Source organism: Acanthaster planci, linkage group LG03 (genome assembly GCF_054643075.1).
Source record: "Acanthaster planci isolate LZ-2023a linkage group LG03, COTS_SCS, whole genome shotgun sequence".
Classification (NCBI taxonomy): Eukaryota; Metazoa; Echinodermata; class Asteroidea; order Valvatida; family Acanthasteridae; genus Acanthaster; species Acanthaster planci.
The window spans coordinates 7,749,140-7,770,102 of NC_141779.1; the positions used below are offsets into that span (position 1 = coordinate 7,749,140).

The 20,963-nt window shown below is 39.1% G+C and overlaps 2 protein-coding genes across 3 annotated transcripts in view; one reads left to right on the forward strand and one right to left on the reverse strand.

Moving 5' to 3' along the window:
- Positions 1–380: 380 nt before the first annotated feature.
- LOC147799601 (C-type lectin mannose-binding isoform-like) lies at positions 381–3,608 on the reverse strand. The gene is made up of 2 exons (XM_087135096.1): positions 3,362–3,608; positions 381–3,093 (listed from the first exon to the last, which is right to left on the reverse strand). The coding sequence occupies exons 1-2, from the start codon at positions 3,479–3,481 to the stop codon at positions 2,734–2,736; spliced, it is 480 nt and encodes a 159-aa protein (XP_086991222.1). The 5' UTR covers positions 3,482–3,608; the 3' UTR covers positions 381–2,733.
- Positions 3,609–5,009: 1,401 nt separating this feature from the next.
- LOC110983439 (kielin/chordin-like protein) overlaps positions 5,010–20,963 on the forward strand; it is a 99,213-nt gene continuing 83,259 nt past the window's right edge. For both annotated transcript variants that reach the window (XM_022242696.2, XM_087134210.1), the window contains exons 1-8: positions 5,010–5,168; positions 6,228–6,409; positions 8,070–8,599; positions 11,224–11,296; positions 15,000–15,317; positions 17,376–17,497; positions 17,825–17,959; positions 20,047–20,314. In XM_022242696.2, the coding sequence (XP_022098388.2) occupies positions 6,310–6,409; positions 8,070–8,599; positions 11,224–11,296; positions 15,000–15,317; positions 17,376–17,497; positions 17,825–17,959; positions 20,047–20,314 (1,546 nt within the window). In that variant the 5' untranslated portion in view covers positions 5,010–5,168; positions 6,228–6,309. The remainder of the gene's footprint in view (positions 5,169–6,227; positions 6,410–8,069; positions 8,600–11,223; positions 11,297–14,999; positions 15,318–17,375; positions 17,498–17,824; positions 17,960–20,046; positions 20,315–20,963) is intronic.

The following is a 20,963-nucleotide window of genomic DNA, read 5'->3' on the forward strand; positions in this document are numbered from 1 at the left end:
AAATATGGAAGGGCTGCGTAGCACCGTGATCAGAATATCGACGAGAATATAATATCAAATCAGTGCTCTGAAATATGTGATTGCCGAGCTTTCGGTAACTGAGCACCTTCTTCACGGCAAGCAGATTTGCAATCACATATTTCAGAGCACTGATTTGATATTATATTCTCGTCGATATTTAAAAAGATATAGGTTGCTTGCTTGCTTGGCTAGTTCCTCGCTTCCGAGGAATGGGGATTCGGACGGGGCATACCTTGCTGCATATGTATGCCTCTTACTCTTGTTCTCAGCAGGTGTTCACCTGTCATTTTCGAATTTCTGGCTGCCTGTGATGTAAGAGTGGTGCCAGGTGTTTTAAATAATAAACACGAGAATTGAGGTTCGAGAAAAACCTGTAGTATTCGTTACATACCTGTACGGAACAAAAGCTTCGCAGAATTACCAAAACAATCTTGACTAAAAAAAAACTGAACATAAATCTACTTTTAATGCCGATGTGTTTAGATTTACAGTTATAAGCATGACACTTTGTTTTAAGCTAAAACGTCGTTGATATCATTTTTTAAGTTCTTTCATCTAAATTCCTGCCTAGACCTACACAAACTTGACTTTTAAAAATAACATCACTTAAAGCATTTCAGTAATCTTTCTGTTTAATAAAGGATGGCAATTACTAACCTGCAGAACAGAAAACTGCAGAACAATTCAAAATTTCGATTTTAAAATACCCTTTTTTACGGTCGGAAATGTAACGTACACAGAAATCTTTCACCCCATTTTCTCCGCAATGTCACTTATGATTAACAAAAAAAATTCACAAAATGAAATCTGAAGCCTTATTATATTTCTCTGGTATAAATACACAGTGCGGAAGATCTCCGCAGATAGATTTTGGTACAGTCGTTTGCTAGATGGTGTCGCCATTTTAACAAACAACAGAAAGTGACCAAGGCCGTATTCCAATACTCGACTTGGGCTTCGTCTCAGGCTTCAGCTGGTTTTTTTTCTACTTCCTGACTTAAGGTTGTAAGAGCCATAGTAAGTCTGATAGTACCACGAAACATCAAGTAAGATGCAAAAGAGCCAAACATTACAGTACTTTAATTTAAGTTAAACGCTTTAGGCCCACGACCGGGGATTGGTTTTCTACACGAAGCCTTAGACGGAGACGAAGTTGAGTTTGACTTTGCCAAATTTTAGCGCATGCGCACAAACTAAATGGAAGGGGTTCAACATAGTGGGTAATCTAAGCTGCGACGGCAATGCAGAAAGCACGGTGGCGCGGCGCAACACATCAGTACGGTACACAGGCACTGGTGTGGGAGACGGTAAACCTGACGGTTGAGTTGGTTGATGGCACGGACGGTCGAGGTGTTGAGGAATTTCACCGGTCGAGTTGTCCCGAGTGGAGTTAGCAAACGGTCGACTTGTCCAAGCCCCCCCCCCAGCTGCCACCCCATGCGACGCAGCAGAGCAGTACCATAGCAATATTCAATGTCCTAGAGAAGTGTCCAGTTTTAATAAATTTATTGAGGGTTCAGTGTTTAGAATAAGATTACTTTGATATACCTCTGTGTCAACTCTCAAAGGTGGACCCAGGGGGCCAAAAGAGGCCATGTCCCCCCAAAAGGAGCCGAACTTTTTGTTTGGAGTATAATGAAAGGCGATTTTTGGGTCAGGTGCAATTCCTTTCTTCCCAAAGGGTGTAAAAAGCCCCCAAATTTAGCCTCGGCCTTGAGAGAGGCCATAAAAAGTGAAACGAATACCCCCCCCCAAAAAAAAATTGCCCCCACTCTAAAACTTGGTTCTGGATCCATCCTTACCTGCCGTTTGAAAATTGGTACAAACAGTGGCCCCTGTAAAGATCTCAGGTACCTCAATCAGTCACATGCGCGAATGGGCGCGCAGATTTCTTGGCCTCCAAAAGTATGATCACTACACGGATGGTGGCATGTGAGAGAGGACCGTCAGGTAGATAACCATTATGTACTGTAGATCTGCGTTTTGCAGTGTACAGAATAGAATGGAAAATTACGCATGCAGTATTACAAGAACTCGACCTTCTTTCGACAAAATTTTCCTTCGAACGTACATGATAATCACGAACGTACACGTATGCGTGAACCTATCAGGTGCAAGTACATGCACATACATGACACTATCACGTGTGGCTCCTTCGTGAAAAATGTTTCATTATACGTGTTGTAACGTTTCTGTGCATTTTCTGTAGTCGCGAGAATGCGCTCCTGTACGTTTCCTATAGGACTACTCTCGAAGGCCCCCATTAAAATTGGCCGTATGTACATTTGAATATTTCATATACTGCCCATAAGCTGCCACGTTGGTTGACTGCTATCTTTGACCGAAGCAATCAGTATACAAGCTAACTAGAGCATTAACAAGAATCTTGAAACAGATAATTTTGATACTTTGGGCGTGAAAGAGTTTAAATTGATGCTGAAGAATAAATAACTAAAATAGCCTATTTTTAATTCATTTGCTTGCATTTCACAAATATTTGCTTCTGGTAATTGATCAAACTTTCGCAGTTAGAAGCTACGGCGAATTTGAATGGCCTTCTTTTTTGACTGGTGAGTTTCTTTTAAAAATAATTATGGCATAATGAATCACGTTTTAATTTAACGTTGGTTAGAACATGCATCCAAATTTCACTGAAGGGAGTGATTTGCCATCATTTTCAAAGACAAATCCACTAAATACGCCAGGATAATTTCAGACACCATTATCTTGTGGCTTCTGGCAAATAAAATGAAAATTGTAGTCACAGTAAACATCGTTCCAGCCCCTAAAAGACGTCACGATGCAATCCTCTGATCCTCTGTAATTATTGGGTTCACCAGGTTCAAAACTATTGTAAACGATATCGACTTGCGGGTCCCCGGCCCAGCTCCATACGCCCTCCTCCATAATGTCATTCAGACCAAGCCAGATGACTTCATAGTTAGGCTGCAGTAAGTCAAGAAGCACTGTGTTATCGACTTCGTCCTGAATCTTGAGAAGATTGGAGCGACGACCGATTTGCCGACATATTGACTCAGCCTCCTGCCAAGTCTTTGCTACCTCGAAGAACATCTGACGGTTAAGTGAGAAAAAAAATAAATAAAATGACTGCAGGAAGATGAAAGACAAAGAAGAGATTAAAAGACACCTTTCACCGTAAAAAGTAAAGACGATCGGGTAAAATTTCAACAAATGAAAGAAGAAATTGCCAAAAAGAATGAGCAGCTGGTAAATCGACGAACGTATAAAGGGATAAAAATAAAGACGACAACGATACGCTGCCAACAGAATCCCGGTTTCATTGTTATTAAACTCTTTGTTGGAAAATATATATTATTACCTTGACGCAGGAATGATCACGGAATTTTACCCATCCTCTTGGGCACTCCCCTGCTGTGCACCGAGGCTCCGATTGTCGTTTGAGACACACAAAGATGGCCAAAAGTAGTATTTTTTTCATTATGACAACACTTTAATTGCAGTCCAACTCTACGGCTGAGTTAACTCAACAGAAAGTCAGTTGCATCCTGATTCAATGACTGGCGGATGGATGAAAATATTGGACGCTTGCTTCAGGACTTTGTGCAGACTGCTTCACAACTCAGGTACATCTAGTTTTATAAGCAAAGACGCATATGGGGGCCGAGGTTGAATTAAGGTGTTTTTTTTTAATCTTACAGACTGCCTATACCGTGGTCAAATTAACAGTTGTGATAAAAAATTGATTTGGTGGTTGTGGTATAAAACGACCCCACTCAAAAAAGCAGAAATCGTTTCTTGGTGTGATGTTTCAACCCGTGAAGGCCTTCAGACCTACGACTGAACGAAGTCCTTTTGTTTACTGGGGCGCAGGTGAATTTTGATATTGAAACATCTGTGTCATAATCACCAACACTTATTAATTAAAAACGCCAACGGTTTCTTTATGAACATGGAATATTAGTTTATTAGTTTACCGAATTGTCCTTACAATACCTAACTGAGCATTTTGTCTGAACAAAGAACCACGAATGAAAATAAATACATGCATAGTAAATTAGGCTAAATTTCTGGGTTACATGGTTACATGTTTACTGTTTACATGCAAAATTAACCCAGAGTTGTAATGAGTTACTAATGCTGTTACTCTAGTCAGGTCTTTTTAACGTAGTGACTTGAGTCGAGTCATTGTAACGTCGTGATCCAAGTCGAGTCGAATCATTAGGCAAAAAAGTCGAGTCGAGTCAAATATTTAGCTTGAGTCAGTGCGAGTCACCAATCATTTCAACACAATACAGGCGCGGATCCAGGGGGTTGGGGCGAAACACCCCCGCTCTAAAAAAAGGTTTAAAAATGGGGAAAATAATAAACATAGGCTTAACTAAAGTAAGTGCACCAATACAATGTGTGCAATGTAATGTTTCATCGTTGTTTCCACTTGTCCGCAAAAGATGAGATATTAAAATATTCTTCAGCCTGAACCCCCCCCCCGGAAAATTCCTGGATCCGCCCGTGCAATAGGATTAATAAAAACAAGAGAGGAAGTCATTTAGGGGCATTATCAAATTTACCACTGGATTTCTGAATGCGGTCACACCGCATCTATTGATGATAATAACACAGGCAGTAACTTATCAATCGGCACCATGAGTCAATGCATTTTCTTTTTCGAAAAGAAGCTTGCTATTATTTTTGGGACTCAAGTCTTATTAACACTCGAGTCAGGTCTTCTGATAAAGGACTCTAGTTGAGTCGAATCATTTTCGTTGCAGTGACGCGAATCGAGTATCATTTACCCATCGGGTCAACTTCAAGCATCCAAAAAATTGAAGGTTTGAATGCCTGAAGTTGTGTTTGCGGTCACCTACCATTCCAAAAGCCAAGCGGCCAGACGACTCGAGTCTGAGAAAGTTAAATAGCGCCCTCCATTCATATTTCCTTAACTTAAAAAAGATCAGAAGTTTGCCCATCACAGGTACGTACAGTGTACGTGCACACACTCATTGCGTTTTACGAGACAGTAAGTGGTGCCGGTGCTTGTGACCGTCGCTCGTTTGCACGCATATTGGCACTGCAAGTGCATTATTGCGGTGGTGCACGTAGGAAAATGAGTCACTGCACTTAGCTGAGCCAACTGACCGAGTTTCCCTACCGAGTTTTCTTTCAAGGTAAGGAAGTGTAGTTTTTTCACTGTACACATGACAGCCATTACACTTTTCATCGTGTAAACTTTGCAAACTTGTCTCTCTTCTTTGAGAAAGAGACGAGGAATTTGTTTTCGAGAGAGCTGTGCCGCACTAGTGGCCGTGGCCCCGCACTGGAGTAGAATTCCGAGAGGCAAAGCGCAAGGGTGGAATGTCTGCCCAGCAGTTGCCTTATTGGCCGTTGTAGAAATGGCCAATTCTGCCGGAATAGCCACTTCAGTCTCGGCCCTTGTTGAAAAGTCCGATAATACGTGTGCAGAAGCTTTTCTGTGATTTCAATTTAAGACTCCCCAGATTACATATCTGGAGATCATTCTCGCCGTTGCCTAGGCGTATAAAAATTTAAGAACAAGGAAGGGTATCAAGAAAAAAATGGGATTACTTACAATTTTTAAGCATCATAAATTTCAAGTGTGTGATTAACTCCTTACCTTAGTTTCTATTTTAAAAATTGGACAATGAAACATGAGTCAGTTTGTATTCTGTTCTGTGTACATCATTAATCAACGGGTATTGGTAAAACTTACTGTTCCTATGTAACAATGCATTAGAAAATGTAGTTCATCATTTTACCACATCTTCAATTAGTAAAAAGTTATCGTTTTCCCTCAAATCCTTCACAAAATGATTGAAAAAGTGCCATTATATGAACAAGACCACAAAGATCATTTGTGCACTGCTAGTGAGTGCTACACTGCAAGAAATTAAAAAAACAACCAGAAAAGTACAGGGATCCTATAATAATCCTAGGAAATATTTAAATGAATTCAAATCCTGGGCCTTGAATTTCTAAGAAATAAATATTTCATTGTGCTATCAGTTTTTAAAACTGATTGTAACTTCAGATTTTTTGTACATCCCACTTGTTGCAACAAGTTATACACACAAACTAACCTCCCCATTTTACATTTAAAAAGAGGTTGCTAATTGTTAATTTTTTTATTGTCACATAATCTAAAATAAAATAGGCTACAACTGACATGCTCTTCCATTTTTCACTGATTTGTACAATTTCTGGTTCAGGTCTGAATTTCTCTGAGGATGATGCTGTTGAGACTAGCTTATCACAAATCAAGGGAAGTGTAAAAGAAACAGCGGCTCCAAGATGGCCTTGGCACATACAGTAGGCCTGATTGTGTCCTTGTTAGTTTCAACAGCAGTTTCAACAGGGAGGCAATCGGCCAACCAGGATGCTTTTGGAATTAGTGAGTAGTGACTATGCTTAAAGTGAGAATGTATAATTGGGGATTTAAACCTTCTTGATGAGACATTACTTTTTTACCAGTGTCAGTCATATGGTAAATTATGTTGTTGATAAAGATATTAATTTAAGGATGGTTGTCTTCATCTTGAATGCAGAAAAAGATGCACAAATAAATCAGACTCACTCTTCTGCTAAGAAATTCCCCCAAAGTCGTATACAGCTTCCCCTTTATTGCTTATTTACCTTGCCTATGACATCACAACCTGCACCATCTTAGTATTGCTGAAAACATTAGATGGATCAGGATTGCAAGACTCAAAGACTCAAGACAACCCAGAAAATTCAACTTTTAGGACAGGGACAAGCTACAAAAATGGAACGAGCTCACTAGAATTAGCTGTGTTGGTCAACACCTGTTGGGCTACAAATGGAAAACTTCCTGCTTGACAGGAGCCGCATGGCTTTGTCTCTTTCTGCATGATTTAGTACCACATTACCTAGTTTATTTCAATACATTTATTCATTCATTGAGCTTTAGCTACTTGTAGGAAAAAAAAGACTTGTTGGTAGACTCTATTGCATTGTTTAAAACATGTTAACATAATTTGGAACCCTGTGCCTCTTGATATAGGTTTTTTTACACGTTAACATAAATTTTGGCACCTGCTATGGCCCTGTTACATCTTGGTTTAAATTTTTCACGAGCCCCTCCAAAGAAGTAGTGATAGGGTCAGTCCCAAATCTCTCCAATTCAAGGAGACCCAGATATTGTTTGTATTTAAAGGATCAGGGTTCATCTGACAAAAGGCCAAGTTGGTTGACAATCCGTATAAACCATACATATGTACTGTCCTGAAGATTACACAAAGACACACTGACAGCATAGGCCTAGAAGTTAGAAAGCATTCACCCAATGAGTGCATTTGTAAGGCGTTTGCTCAGCCACAGCTTAAGTAACTCTTCAAACAAGATCTTCTCAAGTAAATTTACAATGAGCTTTGGGTATCATTGGCTTTTCCTTAACCTTAAAAGAGCTTGTTAGTCTGGAATATCTCACATCCAGGAGGTGTGGATTCTACTCCTCCCTAATAAATCAGCTGTCTCATGCCGATCTATGATGTGCACATAAAGACTCTTACTCTCAATACAAATGTAAAGTTTCAACTCATTCAAGTTTTTTTTTTGTTGTTATGACCAATTGAAGTCAAAGGGCCACGACAGTGTTGGCTTCTGTGCGTGTGCATGGGGCACATCAAAGGAAAAAAAAAAGTATTTTTGGACTTGCGTGTCTAGGGAAAATGGGCCCTGTGTGAGAACAGTGTCTCCAACTTTTTAAATAAAACTTTGAAGGCTTGGCACGTGAAAAAAAAAGAAGCAATATGATGATATCGGAAAAATGTTCAGCACAACAGAAAATTTCACCAGTTGATTCATGCGGTAGTGTTAGGTGCTCTTAACATTGTTGAAGGGATTAGTATATTTGGCGCACCAAAAATTTAATTGTGAAACTCAAGGTCTGCTTTTCTCTCTCACCACACTGCCTTCATCGATCCTTTCTAAAGTTGAATGATACATGTACACATATTTTAAGGAATATCATTCAGCTTTGGAATTCAGTGTTTTTTTGTAGGGTTAACTATTTCTTTTTTTTTGTTTTGTAGATATGCTGCAAGTTTTCCAAAGCAGGGAAGCAATTAAAGGAGTTTCCAATACGTCGGGTTCACACATTGGGACAACTTCATACAGAGTTCGTCCTTCAGTTCCAACACTCACATTGCCCAATGGTGCAGTGCAAGAACTAAGCAATCACGACAGCACTGCTTTGAGTCTAGTCATCATAGCCAAACAAGTGTACGAGAGTGCAGGGACGCTCTTAACAATATCAACGTCGGACAACAGTCCCTTGCTCATGCTCAGTTCAAACCTGAGAACAGGCATATTGCGGCTGAAATACCGTACCCTCAACGGGAATGCCCTGAGAGAAGTGTTAACCTCATCCCCTTTTATTGAGACAGACCTACAGGAATGGGCACAAGTTGGAATCGTGCTGTTGGGCACAAGGATGAAGATTTATGAAGGGTGCAAGAGGATGAGGGAAGTGGTGCTGGACGAGGGCGCTATTAATTTGAGCCTCCCAGAGGAACCAATTGTCTATGTTTTACAGGGGTTGAAGGGCAAGAACAAATTCAGTGTAAGTATATGTATGTATATATATACAGGGTGTCCACATAAAAAGTATACAGAGATAAAAATTACTGTAATAGCAAAACTACTTTATTTATGGGAAAGAGAAATATATCTCTAGAAAGGGCAGAATGTCCTCTTTGCAATGGTATACGGCTTGTGATGTTATTGACACAGATGAGTGAACAAACTAGACTGGTGTTAAGGGTACTGAAATTGGCACTGTGACAAGTTTGCATGTGTTATTAACAAGGGTAGACCATGCAAGTGTGCAGAATAACAAATGCCTTTGCTTTAAGAACGCATTTTTGAAAACAAGGAATGTACCTAAATCAATCTTATCTGCTTTGTTTTCGATACTTACCTCATCAGTATAATGTGCTAAGTCCCCCACATGGCCACCATTCCCATCAATGCACATTTGACATCTTCGAAACATGCTCCTTACTGCTCGTCTGATCATTCCAAGGTCTTGACCGAGATTATTGACATCTTCCTCTATTCTTCCACGTTAACTCCTGAACATTAGCTGAGGGTGTAGTGAAAATTTGGTTCTGTAGGTAATGCCATAATTAAAGGAAATCGCCTTCACCCCACATGCTGACTTTTGTTATCAGTATGCAACTTCTCACAGTTCTTAAAGCAAAGGCATTTGGTATTCTGGACACTTGCATGGTCTAGCCTTGTTAATCACATATGCAAACTTGTCACAGTGCCGATTTCAGTACCTTTAACACCGGTCTAGTTTGTTCACTCATCTGTGTCAATAACATCACAAGCCGTATACCATTGCAAAGAGGACATTCTGCCCTTTCTAGAGATATATTTCTCTTTCCCATAAATAAAGTAGTTTTGCTATTACAGTAATTTTTATCTCGGTATACTTTTTATGTGGACACCCTGTATATTTTTCTGTCTTGCTGTGCATAGCCAAAAGAACTACATGCATACGCATGTCAACCAAAGTACTACCTCAACCAAAGAACTTAGTGGATGACCACTGGCATTTTGTGCAAAATGCACTCCAAATTGTTAAAAACGTGTAGCTCCATGGAGCTGGGATCAAATCTTTTGTGAAGAGGTAGTTTAGAAAAGTGCTGGTCAATTTTTGACAGATTTCTTATCCAAATACACAAATCTTTTATATATGTATTTAAATCAAATTAATCAGTTATTGTTGAACTTGACCACAATTTAATTCTGTCACTCAAAGCAATCCATATTTGTATACCAATCTTCATTAGAAAAGCATATATTCCCTGCATCTTCATTTTTTCCCAACTTAATTGCATCTTCGTCTGCATAGCATCCATGCTATGTGGGCCTTTTAATCTACGTAAATAGAGCAAGATACAGCTTCCATCAAAATATTGTCAAAACAGTGGTATTTGTTTTGAATATAAAGAATAAAATCATTGACGTGTGTGCATCTCTTAGTCTACATTGTAATTACATATGCATATATCTTCCAGCTTCCTTGATATGTCTTTGTAAATTACCAGCATAAAAATCACTTAATAAATTGCAGAATTAAACTTTGCCATCAAAATATTTCTTATTTTAATATTTTCTTTCAAAGGAGACAGCAAGATACCTGTGAAAAAACTTTGGCAGGTAGAAGTTAAAGTTTGTGACTTCTGTCAATACACAGTTAAATATCATTAAAATTCTGACCTCAATTAACAATTTCTTCTTGGACAACAAAAAGCCATTTACATGCGCATAGACTTATTTTTGTCTTAGCTACCACAGGGGAAAAAACAAAGCAAAGCAAGAGTAATCATGGTTATCTGTTTTTCATTATTGATATTTAATTGATAAGTCAATGTTTGCACTATTTTCTCATGGGACCACCCTGAATTCTGTGACCCTTTATTGTGCCTGTAGGGGACCTCAGCCACCTAGAACCAAGGCCCTCTTAAGAAAATAAACAAAGACAGCCCTATATTCAGTGAAACCTAGCAGCTTCACTATAAAAAGGGAGCCGTGATCTTCACCTGCTTTTATTAAACCAAGGATCTCTCCATCACACTAGAGTAGACTTTGCTGCCAGAAGTCCCTTTCTCTATTGTACTTTTTTGCCATGCAAGAAGGGTCAGACCTTTGGTTGTGTCCCAAACAAATGATACCAACTGCAAGTGTGTATTAGCTTACTTGCTCTATTGCAGCTACATTTATGTATGTACAAGCCAAGAACAAGGAAACAGTCCCACTGAATGTGTACATCTTCTGCTGTAATCTTTTTCTGTCATGATCTGCTCTGTAAAATGAGTCACATACTCATTAATTTTATCATCCACTGAAGAGATGGTTCTTGACGTCAGATGTTTTGACATTTGAAATTTTGACCAGCAATGATAGCTTAGAGGCATTTTTGGAGAAAATGATCTTCACAAACCTACCATTTTCTCTCTTGACTGAACTTAAGTTCCCACTGAATTTCTTTTTTTAGGACATGCTCCATGTGTGACATAAGACACCCGAAATGAATTGAATGAAATCGTGCAAGAGGGCAAAATGAGCTGGCTTGATATAGCCTCAGCTTTTGAATGCTATCCACCCTATTCAACTCTGTTCACATCTTACTTCAAGACTCAACACTTTTCATGCTGAATTGATGTCTACTTTCAGGGTTGGATTGAAGATTTCTGGCTGTATCCCTCGGAACTAACTCAGATGCCATGGACCTGCCCTATCGCTGAAGGTAGTTAAAATCATTCAAACAGATGAGATACATGTAATTTTGTAGCTGACTGTGACACATTTTCTTACATTTCAATTTAATTTTTCTTCTCAGGGAGGTAAGACACTCCGCGTAAAGATAATATAAAAGAGGAATTAACAGCATACCAACATAAAAAACAGAGAGCATGAATATGACAGCATCTAAAAGGATTGTGAAAATGTGAACTAAACCACACAGTTGATTGGATAATAGGATAATAAATTATAAGTAGGAATAATAAAAATTTCAAATTTATGTTGCGTCAAAAATATATGTGGATTATGAGAACAGTACTACAAAATTACTAATTGAACATGTTCAAATTAAGATATAAAAATCATTGAGAACACAACTTATTTTAAGATATTAGTAATATTATTATCAACAACACAGTGGTTTTTATGAAAAAAATATAATATGAGCCTGTGTAATACATATTATGCAGTTTATGGTATGAAATTTACTGATCATTTTCATATGCAATGTGTATAAAAGTACAGTAAGTACACATGTATGCAATTTCTACTCCAAGTGGTGACTGGTCCATACATTTACATCCTAGATGTGTGACACATACTAGGTGTGTCCAGAGCTAACTTCCAAATCCCAGACATAATGAATTGAAGTGTAATTCAAGGGGTTTTCCTGAATAGCTGAATGCATAGATGCATATAACCTGGAATACAGAGGAATAAGGGGACATTGTATTTTACCAGTGTTGGACAAGGACCAGCAATGATTTGTCCCCCCCCCCCCAAAAAAAAAAAAAAAAAACATATTGGCAGACCCTCCAAAAAATGTTTGGAATTAAAAAGGGGAAAAAGCATGTATTACGTATTTAGAATAGGAATGAAGGGGTAGGCAGTGCTGTGGCTCACATCAAAATAATTTAACTGTTTTGTAGTCATGTTTGATGCGATTTGATAGCTTTGCAAACTTCTGTTTTTATAGGGGTGTTTGTAAAGGAAGCCAGTATTTTCATTGCACTCAGCATTGGGTTGACAAAGAGTTGGTGCAAGGTTTGTCATACCATGTTCGTCTAGCCAGTGTCTGACTTTATCTCAGATGTCAGTGACTCGTAATTGATTTGAAGGAAGTTCACTTTCCCGTGCCCTAGGTAATAAAGATTACATCCATGAACTCTCTTTGTAAGTTTAACCCACCCTCAGTATCCCTCTGTAATTTACAGACTGTGAGACAGAAGGTGTGTCCTTACTGTCTCCTGACTAGGCTGAAATAGAAAGTTATTTGATGGTGTCAGAATTTGAATTTGTGCTGAGATCATGAATGAAACTCCATATAAACTCCAGTACTCCTAGCTAGCTGTGCACGACCGCTGGAGTTTCAGACCCCCTTCAGTGAAAAGTGTAAGATTTCTGCCAGAATATGAAGATTTCTGAGCAAGCTCTTTGCTTTTTTATTAGGCTTGTAATGAATGACTTGGTTGGGAAGGTTACATCCATTCCACAAAAGGTTTTATTAATTTTGTTCTTTATATTTTTGTTTTTACCTATTTGTTTATTGCTTATTTCATTAAACATATAAAGAACTCCTTTACACACACCGTTTAATTAAATACATTTTAAATAGCCAGATGCAGGAACTATTAACTGATCCTTTCTAGACAACATTATACAGCATTCATTACTGGCATATTAGAAACACTCAAGTGCAGCAATGTATGACTAGTAAAACAGATACACTTACGTACATACTGTACATATGTGTACCTGCATGATGTTCACTGAAAATCAGACTTCCTGGGATGTGATCAAATGCTATCCAAGATGCCCCGGTGCTTTTCTGCTTGTACACTTTTACAGATACATTGTACCTGTTCATAGTGTGTGTCTGCTGGTAAATTTAATCAAACTTGGTACTTGACGTGAACATGAGGTCCAACTTTGAATGTTCAGGAAACATTGTCAATGGAATTAGATTTGAGGTGAAATGATTGCATAGCAGGGCGTGTTTCCTAGATAGATGGTATTTAGACAGCATTGCTGAATGTGGTATATCAATACAAAGATCAGGATTGAATTGGAGCAATGGAACAAGCAATAAGCTACATGTAACTCCCTGCTAATGCACACATACTGGGAACACTGTACAGATCAAAGAAGAAATTGAAAAAGTTCTGCCGTACCATCTAAAATTGACAATCATTAAGGATAGAGTGCATTGATAGTTACTTGGCAATAGATACAAGAACTTTATGACCACTGTATATGACATGTTTCTACATGTAAACAGAGTGAGGAAGTCTAAAAATGATCTCTGAAGTGCAGACAAGTAAATAAATGCACTTAGCATGCTTTCCTGTGGGAAGGGTATTGACTTCCTAATAGATTTAGCCACTGTAATCACTCTACATCCAGTCTAGCTATGTTGACATTTGGCCCAACCTACATTTTAATGCATTCTGCCCTGATCAAAATGTCAGACCCTGGCTTTTTTATTATAAACAGTTTATGAGATTTCTGCAGCCATACATGTAAAATGTAGGGTGTATATCTCAGTTTAGGTCAAGCCTGTTTTTCGAATACCCCGACTGGATTTTAAAGAGATCACAGAGGCCAAATCTATAAGGAAGTCAATTCACTTCCCACAGGAAACCAAGCTATGTGTAAGTGCATTTATATGCTAGATGGATTATTTGTCTAACCATCAGAGACAATTTGTGATTTCCTGACTATATACATGTAGCAACAGGTCTCAATTCTGCATCAAATACATACATGTCCATGTACTGTCCACTGAAAAACTAGTATGCATACCCACCATCATGAGCGTCAAACACCTCATTTCGATGTAGAGGAATGCTAGACCTGACTTCCTGAAGACGTGTTGTTTGTTTTGTGGTCTGCCAATGTGTTTGTCTGATGAGGACAACCTAATGACAGGATTGGAATCCACAACATCCTTCCTAGGACATTTGCATACATGTAGCTTGTATAGACCATGAATGTCCAGACAGAGGCTACAAGACTTAACAGTTCTTCTCATCACCATGAAGCTAAGAAATTCGGAAATCACAACTTGTGCAACTTGGGTATTTCTTTAGTTAATATTTGATTGTCTCCCCCCCCTTGTCCTGGATCCTAAGGAGATAGCTTACCTCTGATAGGGCCTTATCCTTGGTGAATAAGGTATGGTGTACACTGATTCCATCAAGTTTCATCAAAGGTCTACTTAACCGAGGAGTGATATATATACCATACAAATGTTACATTATGCCACTTGATGTATTTGCCTTCAAGATGCCACATGTCAACTTGACATAGAATGCATTCATGATTTACGGTGATTCACCCATTTATTGTGGTGCAACACAGGCATGTGAAAGTCTCATAAATCATCACCACATCAACATACAAAAAATGGAGTTTGTACAAACATGTCCACAGATAATAAAAAAGAAAATGTGAAGTCCTTGTGTAAAGTGTGTTGTTACTTTTTACCACATCATGGGATGAAACATCTCCCTGGTAGCCTCAGGGTCACTGCCACTTGTGAACCAATTTGTTAGTGTAAAAATGAAACATTATACATGACTTCCATTGTTTACAGTGGTTTAGGTACACTTACTTCAGGGTTTTTTTATCCCCACCCCCATCCACACCTGTTTTAGGTCTTTCCTAAATTTTATTTAACAGAGTTTCTGTATTGTTTCTGTTTGTAGAAGCACCAAGTCATGAACCCAATGTTGCACCAAGTGGCACTCTGAGTGATGCACAGACTGATGTACAGGTTGACACACATCATGATACAAGTCTTAACACACCCAGCACTTCTCACACTAACCCCGCTGCTAATGCAACCACTAGCACTACCTTAAATACCTCAAGTGATACAGCAGCCAACATACTCAGCGATGAGGCACCAATGGAATCACCAGCCTTGTCTGTTGATAAAGAGACACCAGTCTATCCACCCCAGGCAGCATATGACCAACTAATCCAAGGCTTCCAAGATGCCAGAGCTGCACAAACAGCTGCAGGTTTGTGTTGTCAAAGGATGTAACATGCATGCACACAATGAGAATCAACTGTGAAATATTGCAGTTAAGATTGAGAATAAATACTTTCCAGAGACCTAAAACTGCTGAATTTGGAGGAACATGACTTCAAAGGGGAACAAAATGCAAAGTGTTGTCAAACTCTCCTAGAAGACAAAGTTAATATATTTCCTCTTAAATTACAGTTTTTGGGATGATGCATTCAGAGATGCACAGCAATTTTCTTATTGATTTACCTTTATTCCTGAATTTGAGGAGAAAAGCTAAAATGAAAATTACCAAACAAGTAAGAGGCATAGTTGTAATCTATTCACATCACAGTTTCAGATCCTTTTCATTCAACCAAAACCAATTTTATAAAAGAAATGATTCACAAAATTTGGAGAGCAGTGCAAATTTATACAGCAGTTAGGGAGGGGAGTTTTATGTATAAGCATTTGACTCAAGGTCCTTGATGTTAAATGGGGGGAGAATTACCCTCTTTCACCAGAGCAACCCCAGGGAATACTGCCAATAATCCATGTGATGATCAAGATCATGGATCTTCATCTTCAAATCTTCATTTGGACCTGAGACGGATCTCTGACCCAGGCCATACTGGTGAATGGTGACAGTATCTAACCACTAATTCTTCTCTTTCCCAACTTTGCCATTTTTGTCTTCATTCCCATTCTGTATCAAGGGAGGTCATTTTCCTCTTGTGATTCTGCCCATTCTTAAAATACTTTAGGAAAATCAGAACTGTCCTCTTGAAGTATTTTAACAGAGCAAGTTCCAAGCCCTTTGGGCATCCCTTGGCCTGTCATAGACTCGTCAAAGTAGGCTGTTGCTATTGTAATTATGGCTGACAGCTTGCAGTTGGTAGCCCTGTAGAGAGGTTAACTGGTACCATGTGTTGGCTCATGCTATCCCCACTGGATGCCTCTTGCTGTGTGTGGTAGTGGTTATTGGAAATAGCCTCTTCATTGAAATGCAATCCCAACATGCAGTTGTTGATTTTTTCACTTACATAATATCATTTCAATTAACCTTTGCTTGTGAAGTTGCAAATGAATTGGGTTGATTCTGTCATAGTAGTTACAGGCATATCATGTACATGTATGGGTCTTGAAATGACACTACTTTTGGAGTTAAGAAATAAGCCAAAGTCTGTTCACTTTTGAAGTGAATTTCTGCACACACATTGATAAATGACTATTACTTAGTTCTTTTCTCTCTTTTCATCAGGCTGAGTAATCTTTGACATGTTGCCTTAACACAATATAGTTGTAAATGATTGTGTGTTACAGCTGCAAAAACCTTGGGTGTTCCCACGTTTAGCTGTTCCTAAACATTGACATGTATGCGCTTGCCAGCATATAATTGTGGTTAGTTAATTACAGTGTTGCTTTGTGTTCCCAAGGTTGTCTTCCTTCCTGTCCTAAACAAAGAGCCCTTTTGCACTTTTTGTTGGTGGAGCTTACAAGGTCTGATTCTTTTTTTAACCAGAAGAATGTGTGGGGAGTATGTGTGATTGTTCTGCAAAGTTGATCTAGGAAATGACCTGGAATGAGAAATTTTCTCACAGCTGTAACACCTTGAAACTAGTTTTAGACCAAACCAAACTTGGGATGGAGTTTGAAAGGATGAATGGGAAAGAAGTTGTTGGACTGATTTTGTACTTCATAAATAAGCTATAAACGTTTGAGACTTCTTTGATTTTTAGAAAAGTTGGGTGAAAATTAGAAAAAAATATGTTAAAGAAATGCCTTTAAGACTCCCTCTTCAAGTCTATGCGTTGAATGACTTGATAATAACTTACTGAACGTGTTCATTTGAAATGAGTTTGAAACTTGCTGCATGCAGGTAATAGCAGGTAGTAGTTTTGTTTTTGAAGACATTGACTGAAATATGTCCAGGTATGAGATCCTCATTCCATGTTAGTTGTGCAGAAGTTATCATACTAAGAGTCGGTTACTAATCACTTATGATACTGTAGATACATGTACATGTACCTTCATGTGGCTCATCACTGACGCTGTAACCTTTTCTTTACAATAGAGCCTGGGATACTAGACCAGGACCTCAGCTTGTCGGTCCTGACCCTACAGGAAGAACGGATCCTTGAGCTAGAAAGGATTGTGGAAGAGATGAGTAGCATGATGGGCATGCTGAAATCCCAGGTACAGAATATTCACTATAATACCAACACCCTAACTATTTATACCTAATCGATTAATGTCAATTGATTTTGTGTTGCAAGGAAGTTGACCATGCTTTACCCTCTATTGATGTAATTTGTCCAGTTTGTGAGAGAAAATTTTCCAGATTGGGTGTGCTGACTGGTTTGTTTGCCTTGGTGAGCTGCACTTCCAAAAATGTCTTTTCTTTTAAAATGGATGGTTTTGCAGAATTTTAAAAAATTGAAACTTCAGAAAATCACAGTCACGGCCAAAACTATTTTGCATAAATGTTTGAATGTATGTCCTTTTGTTTGGGACCTGTACCAGGTGTCATCGATGGAAATTCGTCTTGCCAAGCGAGAGATGTGTGAGTGTCGTCAGATGTCTTGCATCTATGATAACCAGGAGTACCAGGAAGGCCAGGCTTGGCAACCAGACCCTTGCACTGTCTGCTATTGTCAGGTCACCAACCATTGACAATCTTATAAGGGAATAAATATGTGCTTGGCTAGTCTTAAACATGCATTTAAGACCAGCTCAGGAGAATTTGGTGAAGGCATTATCAGCATTCACTCTCCAGAGCAAGGTCTTAAATGTTACCGTAAGACCGGCTAAGCACATATTTATTCCCATTCATAAATACCTTTTTATTCAGAGAGTCAAAAGAAGTCAAAATATGAAGGATTTCCCACAATTTTGTTCTAAAACCCTACTTTTATTTTCCTGAACACCCCTGTCCATTTTATGGTATATTCCTTTTGAAAGTTGTCTAATAGAATCCCCTTTAATGAACTTGGCGTGCACGTGGTGCGTCACATGCACACAGACTCCTGACCAATCAGACCCTATTAAACTGTCTCGTATCCATGTGCCAGCGCTTGATTTACACAGTTTCTCAGTGGGCATTATCAAATGTTAATACACGGTCATATGATGCGTTTCAACCAATAGGAATAGAAAACTGTCCCACGTATTTGTTAATATCACTTAAAGGCAGTGAACATGATTTTTAAATTCCCCCCCCCCCAAATGGGATCGCCCAGACAGATGATCCTTGGAAACTGCAATTTTAAATACAACCAGCATAACAAAATATGTGTGAGATTTTGTGTAGCTGTTAGAGGAGTCTATATCAACAGGTAAAAATAAAACCTGCCAATGCACTTTCAGTACACCCAAACACATTTTAACTGATAAGTTAGATATACAACTATAGTTCATGGGCTAAAGGAGAATTTTGATTGGTTTGAAATTAAAGATTCTCTATTTTGGGGGTCTCCATCGACAGAGCCTTGGGCGACCGGGAGACAGGTCCATTTGGAGGCAGTCCACTGCCAGGCGCCAAAGCTATCTAGTGCACTAGAGAATCACTGCTAGGCAGATTGGTGTCCGGGCAATTGCTTCACCCTAACAGATGGACATTGCCATTGAAACTAATCTACAGTGCTGTCAATTTTCCAGCATGTTCCGGCCAGACGATCTTCTGCAGAGACGTCGCGCCAACTGTTCGTGATTCTTGTCAGTCAGCCAACTGAAGAGAATGAGCTGCCTGCGCATGGGCCTTTTATACCCACGCACCAGTCACAGGGCGCTAACAAGGCCAGCGTTCTAAATCGCGCGAAGATGTCGGGGCACAAGACTCCTTTACTGTACATATTACTCAGCTATACTCCATCGAAAAAAAGGGTTAAGCAAGTTTGACAGCTTTTAGACATCATTTTATACCAAATAAAAAACTGTTTGCTTTGCTGACGCGCAGGTCTACAGCGACACACACTCTGACGAGAAACCAGAGGCTTTTGGGGGGCTTTATATGCATGTGTTTATGGTGCTTTGTGGGATACCAGAACAATGGGAAGGAACATTCATTGTCCTTATGGGGTACTTAAATGGCACCCCACGAGAATTTCACAAATAGGTTTTAGTAATTTACTGAAAAAGAAGGAATTCCGGTCCCAAGGCATACTTATTCGCCACAAATTAAAGCATTTTACATATGGGGCATTTGGTCAAAATATCAACCCAGGAAAGATAGTCCAGTTGAAATAGGAGCCGTTTGGAAACACGTTTCACACACTAATTTTTTATTTCTACACAAGAACAAAGGAAATACCCTTAAAATATCAATGTAAGGGTGAGTTTGTATACACATTCAAATCGTGGACCTATAACAATAGGGGACAATAGGGTCCACGGTTGCCGAAGAGTCCACAGTTGGAAAACGTGTACAAAACATATGGGAGGTCTTCCGAAAATGTTGAAGTATGAACAAAAGAGGAACAATAGGGAGTCCACGATTGAAGGCGTTTACACACTTGTGTGTGTGAGTGTGTTATGTGCCTGCCAGAGATCATCTTATAGTAGCCATATAACTGCTTACCATTGCAAGCAGCCATAAATGTTCAAAAATTGTGATTAAGTATTCCCTCTTACTGGTGTGAATTTGCAGTGAGAATTGTGTCCAATCAGACAAAGTCAACATAAATTTCTCTCAGTATCTGCACTGAACCAAATGTTTGTAATACTTTCTCTTTGCCTCCAACTTACAGCAAGGACAGCCACTGTGTTCTTTCCAGAATGACCGGCCGGAATGCCAAAACCCCTGTACGTCCAATCCCTGCATGAACAGTGGAACATGCCTGAGTCTCCCTGGCAACGGCAACTACTCCTGTTTGTGTCCACCTGGTTGTGGGGGTGACCACTGCCAGCACATGAAAAATGTCTGTGCTTCACCTCCAAAGACCGATGGGTGTGAACAGCGAGGGGTCATGTACTACTTTGATATGTTTGCACAGAGATGCGAAATTAATTATGCAGGTGAGAATAGAAGCAACTAATTGTCTGCCTCCGATAGTTTTGTTTTCCAAAAGCTTTTAGAAAATTATGAAGCATCGGTCTACAAATGCAAGCCACCTGTGATGTGAGGCTACAAAAAACTAAGGACAGAGATAAATTAAAAGCTACAACATGCAAAATTGAGTAGCTCTGAGTGGCATGTGAGGAATATTACATCTGATCACAATGAGCTAAAGGATAGTCTGGTGCAACAATCAAACACTGTTCGTTCAGTGTGCTTAGTATCACTCTATACTTCAAAGAATCCAAATTACTGATGTGTAGCATCATGTGCCAGGCACATTGTAAACAGTGGTTGCCCCCAAAGTTCATGCACACAGCCCTCATAGACTGATCCAAGGGGTCACCAGTTACTACTGTGGCACTGCTTGCACTTGTGCTTTCTTAAACTTGAAGCCTGTGAAACTTACAGCACCCTATTTGTGGGAGAGGTATTTACTCTATACATGAATTTACATCTGGTGTAAGAGCGCAGTTGTACCACCGTAATTCTGGTCCCCAGATAAGCCTATGGGAATTCAACTCAAGTACCTGAATGTCTAATGTATTGTTCACAATGAAAAGATTGACTGCTGATTGAATTGTTCTTCTAATGCCCGATACAGTCATT

What these genes read in the sequence shown, in the direction of transcription:
- LOC147799601 (XM_087135096.1), bottom strand. Translation starts at nt 3,481, where the DNA reads ATGAAAAAAATACTACTTTTGGCCATCTTTGTGTGTCTCAAACGACAA. An exon ending in GTGATCATTCCTGCGTCAAG is followed by an intron (nt 3,094 to 3,361) that starts GTAATAATATAT and finishes CTTAACCGTCAG; the next exon opens with ATGTTCTTCGAGGTAGCAAA.